This window comes from Vipera berus (genome assembly GCF_964194415.1).
Source record: "Vipera berus genome assembly, chromosome: 13".
NCBI classification, from domain to species: domain Eukaryota; kingdom Metazoa; phylum Chordata; class Lepidosauria; order Squamata; family Viperidae; genus Vipera; species Vipera berus.
The window spans coordinates 8,781,685-8,804,750 of record NC_138216.1 but is presented as its reverse complement, the minus strand read 5'-3'; the positions used below and the strand labels follow the sequence as shown (position 1 = coordinate 8,804,750).

The 23,066-nt window shown below is 47.8% G+C and overlaps 1 protein-coding gene across 1 annotated transcript; it reads right to left on the bottom strand.

The window, feature by feature from the left end:
• Positions 1-633: 633 nt before the first annotated feature.
• TEDC2 (tubulin epsilon and delta complex 2) lies at positions 634-21,117 on the bottom strand. Its single transcript, XM_081338230.1, has 10 exons — positions 21,077-21,117; positions 19,422-19,520; positions 13,120-13,172; positions 11,626-12,271; positions 8,490-8,543; positions 7,187-7,271; positions 5,751-5,859; positions 3,763-3,876; positions 2,359-2,588; positions 634-936 (listed from the first exon to the last, which is right to left on the bottom strand). The coding sequence occupies exons 1-10, from the start codon at positions 21,100-21,102 to the stop codon at positions 787-789; spliced, it is 1,566 nt and encodes a 521-aa protein (XP_081194356.1). The 5' UTR covers positions 21,103-21,117; the 3' UTR covers positions 634-786.
• Between the last annotated feature and the right edge of the window lie 1,949 nt (positions 21,118-23,066).

Here is a 23,066-nt window from a genome sequence, read left to right as displayed (position 1 = left end):
CAGTCATAAAAGAGTCCAGGTTGCCTGCCCCTGGTAGAGGGGCTCCTGTTTGAGATGTGGGTTGGAGTGGAAGACTCTAAGGCTCCTTCCCACCCTATTTTTCTATATTCTATTCTATGCAAGCTGCCTGGGGAATCCTGAGTGTTCAAAGTCCACACACCTCTTAAAAGTTGCCAAGGCTTGAGAAACACTGGGCTGGATGGAACAAGGACAACACGTCCAGAAATGGAAGCGATTTTGATGGCCATTCTCTCTCTTTCTCTCTCAGAGTTTTGATTTACAAGCAGGGCTGGCTGACAAAGAGGTTTCTTTGACCTCATCGTTTCTTTGAAATGCAGCCTCTGCCCGAAAACAAATTTCAAGAAAGGTTGCTGGCACATTTCATGGGCCTGGAGCGCAATGCCTGACACACACACACACACACACACACACACACACACACACACAGAGCCTGATCCCTTTCAGCTCAGATTTCAAAGAGCGTTTCTAATTTACAGGAAATGAAAACAAACTCGCCTGGGCAGTGCCAAGACTGGCCAATAAGAAAATGTTAATAAGCCAAGCTACCACTTGCCTGAGTTTTGGCAGAAGAGCCGTGAAGAGAGGGGAGGAATTTTAAAAAGTTAATGAAGAGGTATAAAATCTTTTTATTTGCTGGACAAGCGCACGCAGGTGAAGAGTCGGAGGGACCTGCCGCTGACATTCACCTGTCATGAAAGGGCTGCAATTTGAAGGATTGAGGACCAAAATTCACTGCTTCCTAAATAATGTCTGCTGGACATCCGGTCAGCTGGACAGTTCTTCATCCTTCACCAGGACAGGAACATGCTCTCCGCCTTCACACAACAAGGAGTACACGGCACGGATCACCGAAGGTCTAGAACTTTCTGGAAGGCGGCCAGGTTCTAGAAGGGGAAGGAGTTCCGTTTCCATAGCCTGCATAGAAGACAACATTCAGAGGTGGAATAGATGTAATAGCAATGGCACTTAAGACGTATGTTCTGCCCCACGGTGCCTTATAGCACTCTCTGAACGGTTGACAGAGCCAGCCTATTTGCCCCCCCCAACAATCTGGGTCCTCATTTTACCGACCTCAGAAGGATGGAAGGCTGTGTCAAACTTGAGCCAGTCAGGATCGAACTGCTGGCAGTCGGTAGAGTTAGCCTGCAATGCTGCATTCTACCAACAGCGCTACCAGGGTAATGTGATGGAAAACAGGCTGGTTCAAAACAATAACCCAGAGGTCTTCAAACCTGGCCCTTTTATGACTTGTGGACTTCAACTCCCACGTGCCTGGCTGAGGAATTCTGGGAGTTGAAGTCCACAAGTCATAAAAGGGCCAAGTTTGAAGACCCCTGCAACAACTAGTGGCAAACTCCTGCTGAACAGGTTGCGTGGGCCTGTTACTCCTAGAATCTTCAGCCAGCATGATGTCCCATCCAAACCCAGAATGAGATATGGTGATTCTTCCACGTTGAGTTTTTTTAATTATTATTTCACACCTATAGACAAAATCTTTCCAGACTGAGGACTCTGCTGGCTGCATCCACAACACAGGTAGTCCTTGACTTACAAGCGTTCATTTAGTCACCATTTCAAAATTACAACGGCACCGGAAAAAGTGACTTAGGACCGTTTTTTCACACAACCACTGCAGCATCTCCCGTGGTCACGTGATGAAAATTCGGAGGCTGGGCAACTGGGTTCATATTTATGGTGGTTGCCAGCGTCCTGGGTGTGTGTGTGTGTGTCACGTGATCCCTTTGTGCGACCTTTTGACACACAGAGTCAATGGGGAAGCCGGCTTTTTTCCTCAAGAAAAAAAGTTGTTCTCTTCACATATCCAGTTGCCTTTGGAAGAAACACCTTTGAGACAATTTCACAGGGGTGACCACTGGAGGTGTTCTGTCCCAGCCTGTGTACGTCCTTGTTAAATGCACAAGGACAAAACCCCTTTTGACAAATAGGCTGGAGACTCAGAAGAAAACAAAACCTGCCAAATGGTCCAAAAACAAAAGCAACAAAACACAATCCAAACGGAGAAAATTGTCCACATGAAACACAATGCAAAACAGAGAATTATTCGCCGGCAATACAACAGAACATGATCCCATCAAGTAGTAATTTGCAACGGTTGCCTTCAGCCACCAGCACCGCCCACACATTCCCTTTTTGTAATTCAGTCCTCAAGGCGTGGCTTCTCAATGCCTTCTCCGGAGTCGCCTCATTGCCTCCCTCTGGCTTACTCTCCTGTCCTCCAGCTGTGCGTCCTCCGAGTTCAACCCAGCCTCCCCATCCAGCTGCGTCTCATCCTGAGCACCAGCAGAAGGGCCAGACTCCTCACTGGAATGTAATTACCGTCTGGATCTGAAGTTTCTGATTCAGCATCGCCACCTGCAGCTTTAAAGCCTCCATGTCCTTCAGCTCCTCCAGGCTGGAGTAAAAGAGAAGCGGGGGAGGTCCCGGCAAATCTGGATCGCAGCAGTCTTGCTCTCCCAGGGAAGCATGGCAGAAGCCCAAGCAATCGTGGTCATTCTCCTCCTCGTCACTCAGGAAGAGCGAGGCAAATTCGGCATGGGAAACCAGGGCTAATCAAGGAAGGAAAAGCATCTTTACGACCATGTCAAGCACCAAAAGACTGGCGTAGAAGAGGAGGCCGAGTCTCACTATAGGCAGTCCTCAACTTACAAGTTTGTTTAGTGACCATCCAAAGTTACAACGGCATTGAAAAAAGTGACGGATGACCGTTTTTCACACTTACGACCGTGGCAGCCTCAATTCCTCAATCAAGGAACCAGCCCACTGACAGGGCAAGCCACTAGAACAGGGGTAGGCAACCTTGGCTCTTTTATATGACTCGTGGACTTCAACTCCCAGAATTCCTCAGCCAGCATGGCTCAGCTTGGAAACCTCTCCCTTTCCCCTCAGCGTGGCTGGCTCAGGAATTCTGGGAGTTGAAGTCCATGAGTCATAAAAGAGCCAAGGTTACCTACCCCTGGCCTAGGCCGCCTTATGACTTGTGGACTTCAACTCCCAGAATTCCTGAGCCAGCCACGCTGAGGGGAAAGGGAAAGGTTTCCAAGCTGAGCCATGCTGGCTCAGGAATTCTGGGAGTTGAAGTCCACGAGTCATAAAAGAGCCAAGGTTGCCAACCCCCGCGCTAGAATATAAACTGAGAGCATTTTATTGTGGTAAATAATAATTAAAAAAACCCAACACAATCCTTTCGGCGGGATGTGCTAGAGCAATTAGAATCTGGGTTCATCTCTTACATGGATGATTGGCTGGATTCACACAACCGCCAGCACCCAAGCTGAAAACTAAGCACACAATTGGGGTCCTTGGTGCCCCTCTGAGCTAAGGTTGACGTCTTGCAGAGGTTTCGTTATCCAACTAGGCAACGGCATCAGTGCTACAGGAGAGTGGGGCTTGCTCTGTTTATATACAGGTGGCTTGTCCTGACAAACCCCACTCCCTTCTAATATTGATGATGTTGCCTAGTTGGGTCATGAAATGTCTGCAAAAAAAAAAAAGGAAAAAAAAGCAGCCAAGCTCAGAGAACACCAAGGACGCCTCATTTCAACCGAGCTACAAATATTCTCCTTTAGTGCAACTACCTGTATATTCTAAGATTTGCGGCCTACATAATCCTCCAGGTGTAATGTTGAAAGAAGCCGAGGAATCCAGAGCCCGTTAAGTTAAACACAACTGTGGAAGTCCACCTTGTAGTTCCAACGGTGCCCTCGAGTGGAAAACTCTCACCTTCTCGCATCTGGTGTAGCTTGTTGAGATGCTGCTCTACCACCTCTTGTAGGGCCTGCAAAGTCACCAGGCTTTCGTACTCTCTGTCCCAGGTTGGGTTTTCTCCAAGGGCCTCTGAGAAGAAAGACCCAGTAAGGCAACATTGCTCCGGACCAACACCTTCTATCTAGAGACTGCCATTTCACTAAACTGACATGTGAAGGCTCAAAGGCAGCAACGGACTTTAAATGAAACACAGGTAGTCCTTTACTTACAACCATTCTTTTAGTGACTGTTCAGTTACAACGGCACTGAAAAATGTGACCTAGGGCCATTTTTCACACCACCGTTGCAGCATCCCCATGGTCACGTGCTGAAAATTCGGGCGCTTGGCAACTGACTCAGATTTATGACGATTGCCTTGTCCCGGAGTCATGTGATCCCCTTTTGCGACCTTCTGATAAGCAAAGTCAATGGGGAAGCTGGATTCGTTTCACAACGGTGTGAGTAACTGAACTGCAGTGACTCACTTTACAACGGTGGCCAGAAAAGTTGACAAAACTAGAATAGAACAGAACAGAACAGATTGTAGAATAGAATAGAATATAGAAGAGAAGAGAAGAGAAGAGAAGAGAAGAGAAGAGAAGAGAAGAGAAGAGAAGAGAAGAGAAGAGAAGAGAAGAGAATGAACGAAACAGAAGGAATAGAATGGGATGGGATGCAATGCGATGGAATAGAATAGAATAGAATAGAATAGAATAGAATAGAATAGAATAGAATAGAATAGAATAGAATAGAATAGAATAGAATAGAATAGAATAGAATAGAATAGAAATAATGGAGTAGAAATAGAAATAGAAATAGAATAGAATAGAAATAATGGAATGGAGTGCAGTAGAAATAGAATAGAATAGAAATAGAAATAGAACAGAACAGAATAGCAGAGTTGGAAGGGACCTTGGAGGTCATCTAGTCCAACCCCCTGCTTAGGCAGGAAACCCTATACAATTTCAGACAAATGGTTGTCCAATCTCTTCTTTAAAACTTCCAGTGTTTTTTAACAACTGTCTTGCTTACCAATGGAAATTTTAGGTTCAACTGTGGCCGTAAGTGAAGGATTACCTCTACTTGGTGGAAGAGAGGATTTTTATTTTTATTTTTTAAAAATCGTATTAAAAAAAAATGCCATGGCACGCGCATGCGCGCGCGTGAACACACACACACACACACACACACACACACACACACACACACAGCCTGCATTCTTCCTTTTAACATCGTTCCAACCTAAGACAGTGCCTCTCTACCAAAACAGAGATCTACCCATCTGCCAAACAACCCATCCCAAATCAGCCTCCCGGGCAAAGTTCTTTTCTAAATCCTGCTTTACAATCAAAGGAGGCCGTTGAGAAAAGGCAGATGGTTTCTCAAGATGTTTCTCAAGATGTTTCTCGAGAAGATCTCCAGAAGATGGGCAAGGCCCTACAGCTGGTCGTGGCTTAAGCTATGTCTAGAGTTGAACCAGAGATGGAAAATTATTTGGCTAAAGAAGGTTCATTTCCCCCCCCCCACCTCCAACTTCCACTGGCGTTGTTATTTTGGATCTTGCTCACTGCTGGACCTTGGATAAGGGCCCCACTTTTGAGTTGCAAGGAAGAGGAAGACCAACCGGACGTTCTCTTTTTAAAGGGATCTTTTTTCTTCTTTTTCTTTTCCCTGTGCCATCTTGTTAGGTTGCAAGGGCGTGGCCTGTCCTTCAAAGCCGGGCTGCTACCTTAATTTGGCCTCCAAGTGACATAAAACACTTTAAAGCCGGGTTGTCCAACCTGGTCCATTTTGAGACCTGTGGGCTTCAACTCTTGAGAACTGAGGAATTCTGGGAGTTGAAGTCCACAGGTCTTAAAGCTGCCGAGATTGGACAGCCCTGCTTTAAACAAAGATCCAATGACTGCCTTGCAAATCCACGCCCAGATGGGTGTGAAGAAACTGGTTCCGTGACCTCTTCTCACCTGGGCTTTCAGCTTCCATGTGCTGAGTGATGAGCAGGCGAAGGTCGCGTAGATGTACCAACTCCTGCTTCACCTCTGCTGGGGTAAAGGCTGGAGTGGGAGAGAAGAACTGGCCATCTGCTTAAGGAAAGGGAACAATACTGTGCAACTGATGATGTTACCTAGTTTGGTAATGAAACATCTGCAAGAAAGCTATCAAGCTCAGAGAACACCAAGGGCCCCACAGTCATCTTCTCCTCCTCCTCCTCCTCTCCACAAAACCCACTTCCTTTTAGCACTGATGATGCTACCTAGTTGGGTAATGAAACATCTGCAAGAAAAACACCAAGCTCAGAGAGCACCAAGGACCCCACAGTCCTCCTCCTCCTCTCCCACTCCACAAAGCCCACTCCCTTCTAGCACTGATGATTCTACCTAGTTGGGTCATGAAACGTCCACAAGAAAACAACCAAGTTCAGAGAGCACCAAGGACTCCAGAGTTCAGACTTGAGTTACAAATATTCTCTCCTATTGGCACCGTAAGAAAACAACCAAGCTCAAAGAGCACCAAGGATCCTACTCCTACTCCTCCTCTTCCTCCTCCCCACAAACCCCACTCCTTTCTAGCACTGATGATGCTACCTAGTTGGGTCATGAAACGTCCACAAGAAAACAACCAAACTCAGAGAGCACCAAGGACCCCACAATTTGTAGCTCACAACCCTGAGCTACAAATATTCTCTTGTATCGGTACCATGCTGGGTGTTCCTTTCTCAGACGGACCGCGAGAAGGCTTTCTAATCGGCTTTCCCTTAGTACAAAGTGTTCCTCAAACTTGGCAAGATGTGTGGACTTCAGCTCCCAGAATTCCCCAGCCAACATGGCTGCCCAGTTTAAACAACCGTGCCTTATGTCTACAGCAGCTTTTGCAAGTTGAGGTTCTTCAGATGTATCAGGACTCCAGGCCCAAGAATTTCTACCTGCCTGGGGAAGGGATTACGTACAACGTGGGGCACCGAGGAAAGCTATTTCATATTAAAGTCTATCTTCCTTAGAATCAAAACAGAGATTGATGTGAGAAATCAATAATACTGGAACAGTTTTGGTAACTCAAAGGAGTTTGAATGGAGTTAACAAGCCCAGTCAAAGCGTAAGGAAATGGATTTTTTTTTTTAAAAAAAGGCTAAAATCAAACAAAGCAAAATGTCTCATTTACGTACACTTGTGTGAGCACCAAGGAAGACCAGACAGATAGCGCTAGTCCAGGGGTAGGCAACCTCGGCTCTTTTATGACTCGTGGACTTCAACTCCCAGAATTCCTGAGTCACCTGACTCAGGAATTCTGGGAGTTGAAGTCCACGAGTCATAAAAGAGCCGAGGTTGCCTACCCCTGCCCTAGTCATACCTGCAAGCACATTTTTCTTCTTTCCAAAAAGGCCAAATTAACAAAAGGATACAGTGGCTTGCAGCTTCTCTAAGAATTGCCTCTTGGGGGCAGCTGCCTCGGGATCTGTTTTCAAATCCTGACACTTCTCCAACAACCTTGTATCAAGAAGCAGAAGAGTGGGAAATAATCAGCCAGAAAAAGCTGGGATATGCTCCAATCTTTAGACCTGGCCTGGAGAAGAGACCGAGATATTCTTGCCAGTTACTCTTACAAGGCTTGCAGAACCGTGTATTTTGAAGCGTTCTTAGGGATTTCTAGTCTGGTTCAACATTCCTTGTGCAGTGCAAGATCCCTTAGATCTAAGGCAGGGATCTCCAACTTTGGCTACTTTTTCAGACGTGTGGACTTCAACTCCCAGAATTCCCGTTGGCTGGGGAATTCTGGAAGTTGAAATCCACACGTCTGAAAAAGTAGCCAAGGTTGGAGACGGCCGCCTTAAGAGGAGCGCTTCTTAATTCTGGCAACTTCAAAATGTGTAGCACTTAAAACATAGAATAATAGAGGTGGAAGGGACTTTGGAGGTCTTCTAGTCCAACTAGTCAAGGAGAGAAGCAACCTAGAACTAAGGAGAAACTTCCTGACAGTTAGAACAATTAACCAGTGGAACAACCTGCTTCCAGAAGTGGTGAATGCTCTAACACTGGAAGTTTTTAAGAAGAGACTGGACAGCCATTTGTCTGAAATGGTATAGGGTTTCCTGCCTGAGCAGGGGGTTGGACTAGATGACCTCCAAGGTCCCTTCCAACTTTATATTATTATTATTATTATTATTATTATTATTATTATTATTATTATTATTATTATTATTATTATTATTATTATTATTATTCCCTTGCTCAAGCAGGAGACCCTGTACCATTCTGGGCAAATGGCTGATCCATCTCTTCTTCAGAATCTCCACTGATTTAATTGTTCTCCCTGTCCCCTGAGTTCTAGGTTGGTTCTCTCTTTAACGATCTTCCATCTGTTGCTTCTTTTCCTGCCTTCTGGTGCTTTGGAGAATAGCTCAATCTCCTCTTCTCTATGAAGGCCCCCGAAGTACTGGAAGAGTGCTATCGTACCACCCCTAGTACTTACTGAAGATGTGTAGACTGACTTCAAGGGTCCAAGCCAAAAGGCTTGGTACGTGGCTGACCGTATGAGATTCCTACTGCACCTCTGAAGGCCCCAGAACGCAGGTCGCAAAACCGCTTTGGAATCCTACGTTCCTTCTGCAAACTAAACCCAACCTGGGTCACCTAACCGGAAAGAGCCTGAAATTTCTCCCACCGTTCCTGTCGACTTGCAGATCAGGCTAGTTATTATTAGCTTACCTGACATACTTGGAAAAAGCTTTCTGATACGGAAGGGGCAGTTTCAGCGAAGACCTGCAAAAAATAAAAAAAATAAAAATGCTTGGCATTATCATCCTTGGTGAATGCACAGCCCACCAACATTGCACACCAAGAGAAATCTCGGCTCAACTGTTGGAAACGTAGCCGTTTTCTTCCTTTCGTTTTTTTAGAGCTAGATGATGCTGGGTAGTAGGGATGTGAATGAGAGTCCAGCTAGACATAACAACACAGAACTTAGCCTGAGAATCAAGGTTACTGAGCCCAGAGCTGATAAAGAATTGGTGGGCTGGAGAGCTGGAGAGGAAGCCTGCGCTTCAAGCTAATTGGGGAATGTGATTTATGACTGTTAATTGGAGGAGGGAATTGTGCTTTGATACTATGTGCCCAGGGGAAGGGAATTCAGTTTTTGGCTTCAATTATGCAAGTGCCAATATTAGGCTACTCGAATAAAAGATCTTTTAAGGCAGGCATGTCAAACTGCTGGCCCGCCGGCTGGACGCATAATCCTGAAACCGCGCCCACCCCATTTCCGGCAATGGGGGTAAAGTCGCAATACGTCACGTGGCGTCGCGAGTTTGACATTCCTGCTTTAAGGAAAACAATGCCTCGAAGTTCTTTTGAAGAGTTTCATCTGTCGGAACCAGGACAGCCTGCAAAATTGCTTTGGAAGCTTGAGACGTGGCTGGCTTCCTCCACTGGGAAGAAAGCATCCGTGGGTTTTATCCAAACAGACTTTTAATCATCCGCTCTGCTCATGGATCTTTTAATTTTTGTAAGAGGAAAAACCTAGTCATAAAACATTTGTGCTACTATTGATTTATACCTAGAGGGTAAGGAGCTTAGCACAGTGCTGACCTCATGGTAAACATCCTTTCTGCAGGATGTGCTACAGCAGAATTACACAAGACGATTGGCTGGATTCACACAATCACAACATCCCAACTGAAAGCAAACGACACTAGGGGATCCTTGGTGCTCTCTGATATAAGGTGGTTTTCCTGAAGATATTTCCTTATTCAACTAGGCCACATCATCAGTGCTAGAATGGAGTGGGGCTTGCTCTCTGTTTATGTACAAGTGGTTTGCCCTGACAAACCCTTCTAGTACTGATGATGTTGCCAAGCTGGGTAATGAAATGTCTGCAAGAAAACCGCCAAGCTCAGAGAGCACCGAGGATTCCACAGTTCAACCCTGAGCTACAAGTATTCTTGTCTATCGAAACCACACTGTTTTAGTGTAATGAGTAAACCCATCAAAAGTGACTGATTGAAAATGAGGGGTGGGTGGGAAACCCCTACCTTTTATTTAATATTGCACCATTGTTGTTGTTGTTGTTGTTATTATTACTCCAGGTGGCAAACATATCTAACAGCAATAGCACTTAGACTTATATACTGCTTCACGGTGCTTTACAGCCCTCTCTAATTGGTTACAGAATCAGCATATTTGCCCCCAACTATCTGGGTCCTCATTTTACCGACCTCGGAAGGATGGAAGGCTGAGTCAACCTTGAGCCAGTCAGGATTGAACTGCTGGCAGTTGGTAGAGTTAGCCTGCAATGCTGCATTCTATCAACAGCGCTACCAGGGTAATGCGATGGAAAACAGGCTGGTTCAAAACAATAACCATTGCCATTATGGCTTCCTTCTCTTCCTTCCCTCCCTCCCTCCCTCTCTAAGCAATTGCAGACTTATATACCGCTTCACAGTGCTTTACAGCCCTCTCTAAGCGGTTTACAGAATCAGCCTATTGCCTCCAACTATCTGGGTCCTCATTTTACCGACCTTGGAAGGATGGAAGGCTGAGTCAACCTTGAGCCAGTCAGGATCAAACTCCTGGCAGTGGGCAGAAATTGCCTGCAATATTGCATTGTAACACCTGCGCCATTCTGGCTTCCTTCCTTCCTTCCCTCCCTCCCTACGCAAGAGCCTTGGTGGAGCAGTGGGCTAATGCCTCCTTAAGTAACACCACCTGCCTGCAATTAGTGCAGGTTCGAGTTCCACCAGGCTCAAGGTTGACTCAGCCTTCCATCCTTCCGAGGTAGGTAAAATGAGGACCCAGATTGTTGGGGGCAATAAGCTGACTTTATGCTGCTTGGGGTGTGTGTGAAAGCCCTAATAAGCAGGCATATACATAGAATGAAGGCTACTGCTAAGCTTGTAAGCCGCCCTGAGTCTTCGGAGAAGGGCGGGATATAAAAGGAATTAAAATAAAAAATAAATAAAAAATAGCAGACTTATATACCGCTTCACAGTGCTTTACAGCCCTCTCTAAGCGGTTTACAGTCAGCGTATTGCCCCCCAACCATCTGGGTCCTCATTTAATGCTCCTTCCTCTTCCTAATTTCCCCACCACACAAATCCTGTGAGGTAGGATAGGGCTGCATGTGACAAGCTGAAGGTCACCCAGCTTAGTTTTCATAGCAAAGAGCAGACTTGAACTCACAATATCCTGGTTTCTAGCCTGGTGCCTTAACCACTAGATCAAACTGGCTCAAAGGAGACCAAAGAAGCCGATATAGATGGAAAGAGAGAAAAAGGGAGAGTTTGACTGCTATTTATAGCCACACCATGTTCAGCAAACAAAAATGCTGCACTAGAGGGAACTCAGCCAGTCCGTTGCACTCCCCAAAAAAGAAGCTATGGATCGGTGCCTATCCACCTCATGCTTAAAGGTAAAGGTAAAGGTTCCCCCGCACATGCGTGCTAGTCGTTTCCAACTCTAGGGGCCAGTGCTCATCTCCGTTTCAAAGCCAAAGAGCCAGCGCTTGTCCGAGGACGTCTCCGTGGTCATGTGGCCAGCATGACTAGACGCCAAAGGCGCACGGAACGCTGTTACCTTCCCACCGTCGTGTTCCCTATTTTTCTACTTGCATTTTTACGTGCTTTCGAACTGCTAGGTTGGCGGAAGCTGGGACGAGTAACAGGCGCTCACTCTGCTACGCGGCACTCGGGATTCGACCCGCCAAACTGCCGACCTTCTGATCGACAAGCTCAGCGTCCTAACCCACTGAGCCACCGCGTCCCTGTTGCCACCGTGTCCCAACCTCATGCTTGGTTGGGTCCAAATCTCTATCTGGAGGGAAGGTTTTGGAGGTGGGTGAGAAGCAGCTTACCCGTTTTGTTGAAGAGTGGACACTGGAGGCTTTGTGCCTTTTCCAGCTGGGTCTGTTCTTAAAGGACACGGCTCACCTAGAGCCTTTGGATCAGGATCTACCTTAGGTTCTTGAAGGCCCGTTTCTGCAAAGTCCCCCCCACCTGCAAACGAAGGTGGTGTCGTTGTGCGACATGGGCCTTTGGGAGAGCCCAACTGCAATCCAGGTTCTGCAGCAACACAGACCTTTTCGTGGCTATCTTTGGCTGTTTTTGCCGACGGTTTCAACTTCGGAAAGGCAAACCCTCCTGCAGGCGACTTCTTCCCAGCAATTTTGGATGTTCTGGAGCCCTGTCCAGCTGGCCTTTTCACTGGGGGCCTTTTCACGGTCGTATCAGTTCTGTAGGGAGCCTTCAACATATACGCGGTGGGTTTTTTGGACCCCACCAGCTTTCTACTCACAGGAGACACCTGGGGGGTCTTGTCCTTAGGATTACATGCAGGTTGTTCCAAAGCAGCCTGGCTCACCGGCTTCTTCCTTACAGTTTCAGAGACTTTAACAGTCTCACATGGCACCTGGTGGAATTTTGACCGGACTCTTAATGCTTTCTCCAAGGCTTTGTTAAGCAGTTCCAGGTCCTTAAGCTCCTCAGCTGAAGGCTCTGTTTCTACAAGTGAAGGAAGGAAATCAAAAATGGATTGATCAGGGCTCTTCAAACTTGGCCCTTTTATGACTTGTGGACTTCAACTCCCAGAATTCCTCAGTCAGCCATGCTGCCTTGCAACCTAGGAAGCTGCTTTCTGTGGATCCACAGCATTGAATCCATTTATTCATCAACTGGATTTATGCGTTTTGTAAAACTATTTTTTGCTTATTTATTAGACTTGTAACTGTATTGTGCCTTGTTTGTTTTTTGCTTCGGGTGTGGCAATTCGGTCAATTATAGCTTATAGCAATTGCGGTACTGGGATGGCATTGTTTTACTTATTCAGGGACGAATATAATTTTTTTAATTTGTTTTTAACTTTTGTATTTTTGTTTTTAATCACCCTGTAAACCGCCCTGAGTCCTTCGGGAAAGGGCGGTATATAAATGTAATAAAATAAATAAATAAAATAAATAAATTGTGTACTGGCAGCTAAAGGCAGTTTATTCAACCAGCCATGGATAAACCATGGATTACTGGAATTCATCAATCCAGGAATAAAGTATGACTGTAATGAAGCAGCCTAGATCTTGATGTCTCCAATCAAAGGCCCAGGACTTCCTATAACCCAGAAAAAGGGTCTGCGGACCAAGAACCAATATAGATCCAATTAAGCGGCTGATTTGATTGTGTTGTTGCTGCCATGGAGAGTAAGGTGGGAGGTTTTTATGGGCTTTTATTATGCAGTGGAGTTTTAAACGTTATAGACTGCCTGGAATCACCTATGTGTGAATCCGGCATCTATATAAATTGTTTAAATGAGTACATAAATAATAAGGGAGTCTAGTAAAGAACGATGTTTCCTTTACCACGTTTCTCATTTTTGGCCTCTTCAGGAATGGGGTTTTCTCTCTCAGAGTTCCTAGCACAAAGAAAAGAGAATACACACATTCAGCAAAATAACAGATGTGTCCATCACTTCTTCCACATCCTCCCAGTTTCTATAGGTTGCCCACGATTATAATAATTTCATCTGGGCAGAAGCTTAGGAAAGACGGGGAGATTTGTGGCATTGGGACTTTCTTCCCTAAGGAGGAGGAGGGGAAGGAGAAAGGGAAGGAAAAAAGGAGGAGGAGGAGGAGGAGGAGGAGGAGGAGGAGAGAGGAAGGAAGTTCCCATTCTTTGCTTCCCTTGTACTTGTGAGGTTTCACACTTAGCCTCACCATCGCCCCAGCGTTACTCAGGAATTTAAAAGAGCCAAAAGAAACTTCCTGAGCCGAGCTTTCAGCAAGCGAAACAACTTTTATTTTGATCAAAATAAAGAGTGGGGTGGCCCCCCGTCTCTCTTCGTGGCTGGTAGAGAGATGAAGGCAACAACCAGGAAAGAGGTCTTCCACCTTTTATACCTTTCCAGGACAAAGAGATCGGGTCTTGGTACCAGGAACCAAAAGGGACCAAAAAATAATTCCTAGATGATGACTCATACGCAACAACCCAGGATCCACCGTAACTCCTTTTCCCCCTCCCCTCACCATGCTCTTTTCATGTAAGCAATCCCCTGTACCTGAAGTATGAAATATTTGCTTTTATATAACTAATTTCCCAATATAAAGCAGCTACAAAGCTGCTTGCACATAAACAAAGATATATACATACATACATATATATATGCACACACACACACATACACACACTGTTCTGAACCAGCCCTCTTCTGGCCTTGTAAAGGCAAACCCCTATTTAAGAAGAAGAGACTGGAGAGCTTCCAAGGCTAAAAGGCATCTGCCAAGATTTAATTACGCAGTTAACAAAAACACAAGAGCTTGTCTTCTCAAGCGGAAAAGTTGCTTTCAGCAACCAGCCCCTCCCCAAACACTCCTTTTATAGAGAGCTCAGGGCGTGGTCTCCCTGTGCCTCCTCCCGAGGAGTCTCACAGCCTTTCTTTGTTTGTTCCTGCTCGACTGCCTCCTGCGTCGGGCGTCCTTGAACAGGGCCAGCTGTGGGTCATCTTCCTCCGCACTCTCGGGCTCACGCAGCTGAGAAGAGGTCCCCGGCTGAGGACTCTGCAAAGCCTCCAAATCATCATCAGCCGGTTCGTTTCCCTCCTCCCCCACATCTGAGTCATCCGATACATCGGAGCCGGCTGTCGGACCCACAGGCTGGCCCTGAGTCACAACACTATCCCGCACCGCAGGGCCCTTCCCCCGGGTCTGCCGATCCGGATGCGGTCGGGATGGGAACTGTTCGTGAAAAGCAGTCACCAACGCAGGGGCATGAACGGCGGTCGCGTCTTCCCATGTGAAGTCCTCCGGCCCGTACCCTTTCCACTCGATCAGGTACTGGAAGCGACCTTTCAGCCAGCGGGAATCCCTGATGCTGGCGACCTCGTACTCGGGGGTGCTGTCGCCATCACGAGGTCCTGATGGGGGAGGTTCCGCTTGGCGAAGTGGACAAGCCGGTTGTTCGGGGACCAACAAGGACCGATGGAAGACGGGGTGCACGCGCAGGGAACGTGGCAGAGTTAAACGATAGGCGACCGGGTTGATGACGGCCTCGACTGGGAACGGTCCAAGGTAACGGTGGTCCAGCTTCCTCGCCGGCCGAGTGGATGGTAGGTTCCTGGTGGACAGCCAGACACGATCCCCCACCGATAATGGAGGCGTATCCCTTCTCGACCGATCGGCGAACCTCTTGTAGTCGGCCTTGGCCTTCTCCAGCTGCCGTCGCACCAACCGATGGATCGCCTGTAACTCCGCCATGAATTCGTTCGCTGCCGGCTCCGGTGAGTCCACGGGAGAAAGGGGGAAAAACCGGGGGTGATAACCCACGTTGGCCAAGAACGGTGTCATCTGCGTGGAGGTGTGCTGCGAGTTGTTAAAGGCAAACTCGGCTATGGCCAAATAGTCCACCCAATTGTCCTGCTGCAGGTTAACGTAGCAGCGCAGATACTGCTCTAAGATGCCGATGACCTTCTCGGTACCCCCGTCGGTCTGAGGATGATGCGCGGGCGAGAGGCAAACCTTAATGTCCAACGCCCGCATCAACTCCTGCCAGAAGCGGGCTGTAAACTGGGCCCCCCTATCGGAGACGACTCTATCGGGAAGGCCGTGCAGCCGGAACACCTGTTGGATGAACATGCGACTAGTGGCGCGAGCTGACGGTAAGCCGCGACAGGGGATGAAGTGCGCCATCTTGGTCAACATGTCCACCACCACAAACACTGTCGTGAAGCCGGAGGATGGGGGTAGATCCGTCAGAAAGTCCATGGACACAGCCCCCCAGGGTCTCTTGGGCGTTGGCAAAGGTTGCAGTAAACCAGGCGGGGCCCCTGTCGCTGACTTGGCCTGCCTGCATGGGACGCAGGAGGTGACATAAGACTGGACATCGTGTCGGACTCGGGGCCACCAGAATGTACGGGAGACCAGGTTCAGAGTCTTGAACAGGCCAAAATGCCCCGCAGCCGGGTTATCATGACATTGGCTGAGGACGAGTCCCCTGAGTGGCCCTCCTGGAACATAGAGCCGGTCACGATAATACAGGAGTCCATCCGTGACCGACCAAGGCGAATCTGGCCCCACCTCTTCCTTCCGCTGAGCCACCCACGCCTCCTGCTGCTGCGCCTCCCGGATCCGAGCCCGTATATCCACCGGCTCCCGCACCGCAGCAAAAGACTCGACGGGGATCACTGTCCTGGGCGGAAGCTTGTCTTCCACTCGGGTGTACTCGGGCTTCCTGGACAGAGCATCCGCTCTCTGGTTGTGCCCGCTTGGTATGTACCGCACCCGGAAGTCAAACCTCGCAAAGAAGAGGGACCACCGGATCTGGCGTTGGTTCAAATTCCGAGCGGTCTGCAGGCTTTCCAGATTCTTGTGGTCCGTCCGGACCTCGATTTGATGCCGCGCCCCCTCCAGATGATGCCTCCAAGCCTCGAACGCCGCCTTGATGGCCAGCAGCTCCTTCTCCCAGATGGTATAGTTGCGCTCCGAGGGATTCAATTTCCGAGAGTGATACGCGCAAGGGAAAAGGGTACCGTTGGGCGTCGCTGCCTGGAGTAACACGGCCCCAATGGCAATGTCGGAGGCGTCCGCCTCCACGACAAACGGCCGTTGCGGGTCAGGATGCTTCAAGATGGGCTCCTTCATGAAGGCGTCCTTCAAAGCTTGGAACGCCTGTTGTTCGGGGGCGTTCCACTGGAACCGAGTCTTCTTCTGCAGGAGCCGGGTGAGGGGGGCTGTCAAGGCAGCAAAGCCAGGGATGAATGTCCGATAGTAGTTGGCAAATCCAAGAAGTCGCTGAACATCCTTCACGCGACGCGGGGGTTGCCAACTCTGCAACGACTCAACTTTACTCGGTTCCATGGCGATGCCCTCAGGAGAAATGCGGTGGCCCAAGAAATCAATGGTCACCTGGTAGAACTGGCACTTCTCCAACTTGGCAAACAGCCGATGTTTCCGGAGGCGCTGCAGGACCTGACGGAGATGCTGATGATGCGCTTCACGCGACGGGGAGTAAATCAGGATGTCGTCCAGGTAAATCACAACAAACTGGTCCAACAGATCCCGAAAGATGTCATTCATAAAATGCTGAAACACAGCGGGGGCGTTGGTCAGGCCAAACGGCATCACCGTGTACTCGAAATGTCCATAGCGAGTACCAAACGCCGTCTTCCACTCATCACCCGGCCGAACCCTGACGAGGTTGTAAGCTCCACGCAGGTCCAGTTTCGTGAAGATCTTAGCCTCCCGGAGTCGGTCCAAGAGCTCGGGGATGAGGGGCAGCGGGTAGCGGTTACGCACCGTGATAGCGTTGAGTTTCCGGTAGTCACAGCAAAGCCGTAACTCGCCCGACTTCTTTTTGACGAAGAGCACGGGCGCAGACACTGGCGAGGACGAGGGCCGGATGAAACCACGAGCCAAGTTCTTTGTCAGGAAGTCCCGCAATGCAGCCAACTCGGGCTCCGACATGGAGTACAAACGCCCCACTGGGAGAGGCGCATCAGGGACTAGGTCAATGGAGCAGTCGTAGGGCCTGTGCGGGGGTAATTGGTCCGCCTCTGACTCGCTGAACACGTCAGCAAAGTCGGACAGTTCGGGAGGCAAGGAAACCCCTGGGGAACCCTCCACCTGGCCGGCACAGATATGGCGGGTGTGGTCCACGCACTGCAAACTTGGGAAGGTGACCAAGTTCTGAGACCAATAGATCTGTGGATCATGCGCCCGGAGCCACGCCAGTCCCAAGACCACGGGGAAGTGCAGTTCCGAAGTGACGTAGAACTGAATGGCCTCCACATGGGTACTGATGGCCATACACACGGGTTGCGTGGCGGCCGTAATAGGCCCGGACAGGAGCACTCGACCATCGATGGTCTCCACAAGCATGGGCGGATCCACTGGACACTGGGGAACAGCCCATTTGGCCACAAAGGCCGAATCCATAAAGTTAGTGGTAGCCCCAGAGTCAATTAAGGCATGGACCGGAATCCCCTCTGGCTTGCCAGGAAGGATCAGACGTGCCTCCAAAATCAAATGCCGTGAAGGTTCACAGGCACCGTCGGAACGGCATCGCTCGGCGTGGTCGTTGTGGGTCGCCCGATCTTTCACACCGTCTAGATCGGGCTCGGGCCGTTTCCCGACAGCAAAGCAGGGGACTTTCTCAGGGCCGGCTTGGTCACTGATGCCCGCTGACGCTTCTTTGGACAAGAAGCAGCCAAATGTCCAGGGTCCCCACAGTAAAAACACAACCCCTCCGATCGTCGTCTGTCCATTTCCGTCACCGATAGACGGGACCTGGCGGCACCCAGCTCCATTGGCTCCTCCCTCTGGACTGGGGGCTCACGCACAACAGGGGCGGCAGGGGTCTGTGGGGTGGCACGGCGACTCTTTCGCTGCTGCAACCGGGCATCGATCCGCAGACAAAGATGGATCAGCCCATTCAGATCTGAGGGAATGTCCACGCGGGCCAGCTCATCCAACATCTCCTCTGACAAGCCATCCTGAAAGGCATCCACGAGCGCAGCCTCATTCCAGGCGGAATCCTGGCTAAGCAGCCGGAAATCGCTGATATAGGCCTGTAGAGGGCGCTGACCCTGCCTCAAAACTTTCAGGCGTCGGGTGGCAGTCTGCGCCTTAATCGGGTCCTCGTACATGAGGCGCATATGGTCACAAAACCCCCCAAAGTTATCCAACAAAGGGCTAGGCTGTGCCAACAGAGGCGTGCCCCAACGAGCTGCATCTCCCGACAGAAGGCTCAACACGAATCCCACCTTATCTCGGTCAGTGGGGAAATCAACTGCTCTCACGCTGATAAAAAGCTGACATTGTCCCAGGAAGGCAGGAAACAGTTCTGGATTACCAGCAAATTTATCCGGCATAGCTATCTGACATTTCCTCCTGGGTGGGGGTGCAGCATGTACCTGAGCTTGCAGTTGAGCCACCTGAGCTGCCAGCAAAGTAAGTTGCTGAGTGAGCTGGGCATTCTCGGCAAGAAGCTGCTCCATCGTAGTAATAAGGGGTGGGGGCTGAAAGCAAACTGTTCTGAACCAGCCCTCTTCTGGCCTTGTAAAGGCAAACCCCTATTTAAGAAGAAGAGACTGGAGAGCTTCCAAGGCTAAAAGGCATCTGCCAAGATTTAATTACGCAGTTAACAAAAACACAAGAGCTTGTCTTCTCAAGCGGAAAAGTTGCTTTCAGCAACCAGCCCCTCCCCAAACACTCCTTTTATAGAGAGCTCAGGGCGTGGTCTCCCTGTGCCTCCTCCCGAGGAGTCTCACAGCCTTTCTTTGTTTGTTCCTGCTCGACTGCCTCCTGCGTCGGGCGTCCTTGAACAGGGCCAGCTGTGGGTCATCTTCCTCCGCACTCTCGGGCTCACGCAGCTGAGAAGAGGTCCCCGGCTGAGGACTCTGCAAAGCCTCCAAATCATCATCAGCCGGTTCGTTTCCCTCCTCCCCCACATCTGAGTCATCCGATACATCGGAGCCGGCTGTCGGACCCACAGGCTGGCCCTGAGTCACAACACACACAGACACACACACACACACACACACACACACACACATAATTACAAAGTATCACTACTAATATCAACCTTAAGCATAATGAAATCCCTTCATACTAAACAGAAAGGTACACTTTTTTAAAAAAAAAAAACAACTTCAAAATTATTCCCAGCTTACCAGTCCCCAAGAAGTACCCGGCACTGTTGAATTTTCTGCTGGAGTTTTGTCCTCTGCTCTGTGCAGTCTTCCAAGGCCTGGGTGAAGAGAGAAACCAGCCTGGAAAGAGCCAAGAAAAGGCTATTTTTCCTTAACATCCCGAAGAAGAAGCGATTTAAAAATGGCCTCAGTTTCTGGGGATTCCCTACAAACGTCTGTAGGGCAACATTTCAGAAGGGGTTTCTTCCTACCTTATTTTAACTCTCAGTCAACTGCAAAAAACAGCTTTACATCCGGCGTCGGTACCTTTAAGACCATTAAACATCCAGGTCGGCCTATGTTAGGTGGACAAAATGCCCAACCCAGCCTGGACATCTGGGTGACTGTGTAACGAACCACAGTGAGACAGTTATCCCAAAGATGCTTTTTTTACGAGGCAACTGGACTTTCTTGTTCTCCTTGGATGAGAAGCGAAACGTCTTCAAAGAAAAACAAGAAAGTCCAGTTGCCTCGTGAAAAAAGCATCTTTGGGATAACTATGAGCCGGATGACTGAGACTCTCCATAGACCCAGTGAGACAGAAGAATAGAAGGGAAAGAACTGGAGAAAATCCCAAAATACAAAGACCTGCAAACAGAAGAAGGGATGACTGTGCCAGGTAAGTTGTCCTGAAATAGGACAACTTACCTGGAAGTGGGACAGGTACCTTGACAGACCAGCTCAGCCTTTAGCAAAATTTGGAGCAAATCAAGGCTGAAAAACGCTCTCAAATCCTTCATACAAGTATCATATGCTGGGTTTGAAAAGTTCATTCATAAGTAAGTGTTCTTCCTTTCCAAATATTTCAAAGCCAAATTTGGAGGGGGACAAAATAATGTGTTGGCAGTGGTTTGCTCTCCAAGCCTCTTTCAACTGAGTTTCTGAACGTTTCGTTACATTAAAAAAAAAAGTGTGCTATTATTTCCTTTAAATATATTGCCAAAAACTATACAGGTAGTCCTCAACTTACAACCATTAGTTTAAAGATAGTTAGTACTTAAGACAGCACTGGAAAAAATAAAAGACAGCAAAGATAACACCAAATCAGCACCTTGGGTGCCATCCCAAAACTTCTGGAGCACCCCTTGAACACTACAGGCATTGGCAAAATCCTGACCAGCCAGCTGCAAAAGGCAGCTTTACTTGGAACAGTTTGCATCCTGCAACGACAACAACAACTACAATACATCTGTAGCATTATTTAACACTAACAAACATTCACACCTGCCCATCCCAGGTGCTCGGTAAAAAACTCATCGGGTGGATAAAAATGTTAGATGCTGATAACCTTTATTGTCATTATTTTATTGTGGGCACACTGGCACATATTAAAAATGAACTGTTGCCTGCTCTCAAAAGTGTAATACATAACACACATATAAACGTGCTATATACACCATATGTATAATATACCTATGCCCTTGCATAGAAATACATGTACATATTAAATATTATTATTTGCAATGCGAATTGCAAATTGCAATTAAATTATGTTTATGTTATATTTTATATTTATTACTGTAATTACATTTGCAAAAAAAATGCAAATCCAGTCTAAAATCTGGATAAATGGGTGACCAACCTTCATAATAATAACAATAATAATAATAATATTTTTAAAAATAATAAACAATTACCTCTGGGCACAGTCAGCGGGCAGCATGAAGAAGGAAGGAAGGAAGGAAGGCTACAAAGAAGCAATCGCGAACCACGCAAAGCCGCGAAATCCGAACTGACTTCGCTTCCCCAGCAAGGGAGAACCACAGAGTGTCTCGCCCTAGAGCGGCCCTTCCCATTCCGTGCTCCTAGAAATAGTAAAAACAATATGGCCGCCTTTTATTTATTTATTTATTTATTTTTAACCGCTCCTTTTCTTCAGGAGGGATATTTCTAGAGTTACTGACCATTTTTAAATATATTAATATATAATATATGGAACAGTAAATAAAAAAAGGCCCCAGTGCTGCTCTGTTGGACAAAGGATAAAATATCTCGATAGACGATGAAAACGAATAGTCGTTTCTTCCCTTTTGTATCTCTATGATTTAGGTTTCTGTCCAGCCCGCGCTTTCGCGTCCTGTCAGGAAGATGGTGAATTATTTCAACTCGCTAGGAGAGCCTTTATTCGAACCTCCGGATATTTCCCGTGTTTTATTTCTCCAATAATTGATGACCTTTTCTGGAGGTGTTTTGGCGGCCCAATTCCTTTCTTTTGTCATGGTTCCCTTGCACTGTTGGGCTTTGTTAGCTGCCAGGAAGGCGCTAGCAATTGAATGTCTGCTCTTAGCAACGGTTGCTATGCAAAAGACGCGGAAGTCAGGGATAAAAGCGACCTTACACACACACACACACAAACAAACGTATGTGTGTGTATATGTATATCTATGTATGTATGTGTATACATACATATATATATACTGCTCAAAAAAATAAAGGGAACACAAAATAAGACATCCTACTATTAAATACAGTACATTGTGTTGTTTAAGTGTTCCCTTTATTTTTTGAGTTCCAGAAAAACATCTACTTCTGCTTCATTGACTATGCCAAAGCCTTTGATTGTGTGGATCATAACAATCTGTGGCAAGTTCTTAAAGAGATGGGCATACCAGACCATCTTATTTGTCTCTTGAGAAACCTATATGTGGGCCAAGAAGCAACAATGAGAACTGGACACAGAACCACTGATTGGTTCAAAATTGGGAAAGGAGTCCAGCAAGGCTGTATACTGTCACCCTGCCTATTTAACTTATATGCAGAGCACATCATGAGAAAGGCAGGGCTAGATGAATCAAAAGTTGGAATTAAGATTGCCGGAAGAAATATCAACAACCTAAGATACGCAGATGATACCACTCTAATGGCAGAAAGTGAAGAAGAACTAAAGAGCCTCTTGTTGCGGGTGAAGAAGGAGAGTGCAAAACTTGGGTTGAAACTTAACATTAAAAAAACCAAGATCATGGCATCCGGCCCTCTCAGTTCCTGGCAAATAGATGGGGAAGAAATGGAGGTAGTGACAGATTTTATTTGCCTGGGCTCCAAGATCACTGCAGATGGGGACTATAGCCAAGAAATTAAAAGACGCTCCTGGGGAGGAAAGCCATGGCAAATCTAGACAGCACACTAAAAAGCAGAGACATCACCCTGTCAACAAAAGTGCATATAGTCAAGGCTATGGTCTTCCCAGTTGCAATGTATGGCAGTGAAAGCTGGACCATAAAAAAGGCTGAGCGCCAAAGAATTGAGGCCTTTGAACTGTGGTGCTGGAGAAGACTCCTGCGAGTCCCTTGGACTGCAAGGCGATCAAACCGGTCAGTCCTAGAGGAGATCAACCCTGACTGCTCTTTAGAAGGCCAGATCCTGAAGCTAAAACTCAAATACTTTAGCCACCTAATGAGAAGGAAGGACTCACTGGAGAAGAGCCTAATGCTGGGAAAGATTGAGGGCAAGAGAAGAAGGGGACGACAGAGAATGAGGAGGCTGGATGGAGTCACTGAAGCAGTAGGCGTGAGCTTAAAAGGACTCCAGAAGATGGTAGAGGACAGGAAGGCCTGGAGGAACATTGTCCATAGGGTCGCGATGGGTCGGACATGACTTCACAGCTAACAACAACAACATATATTTACA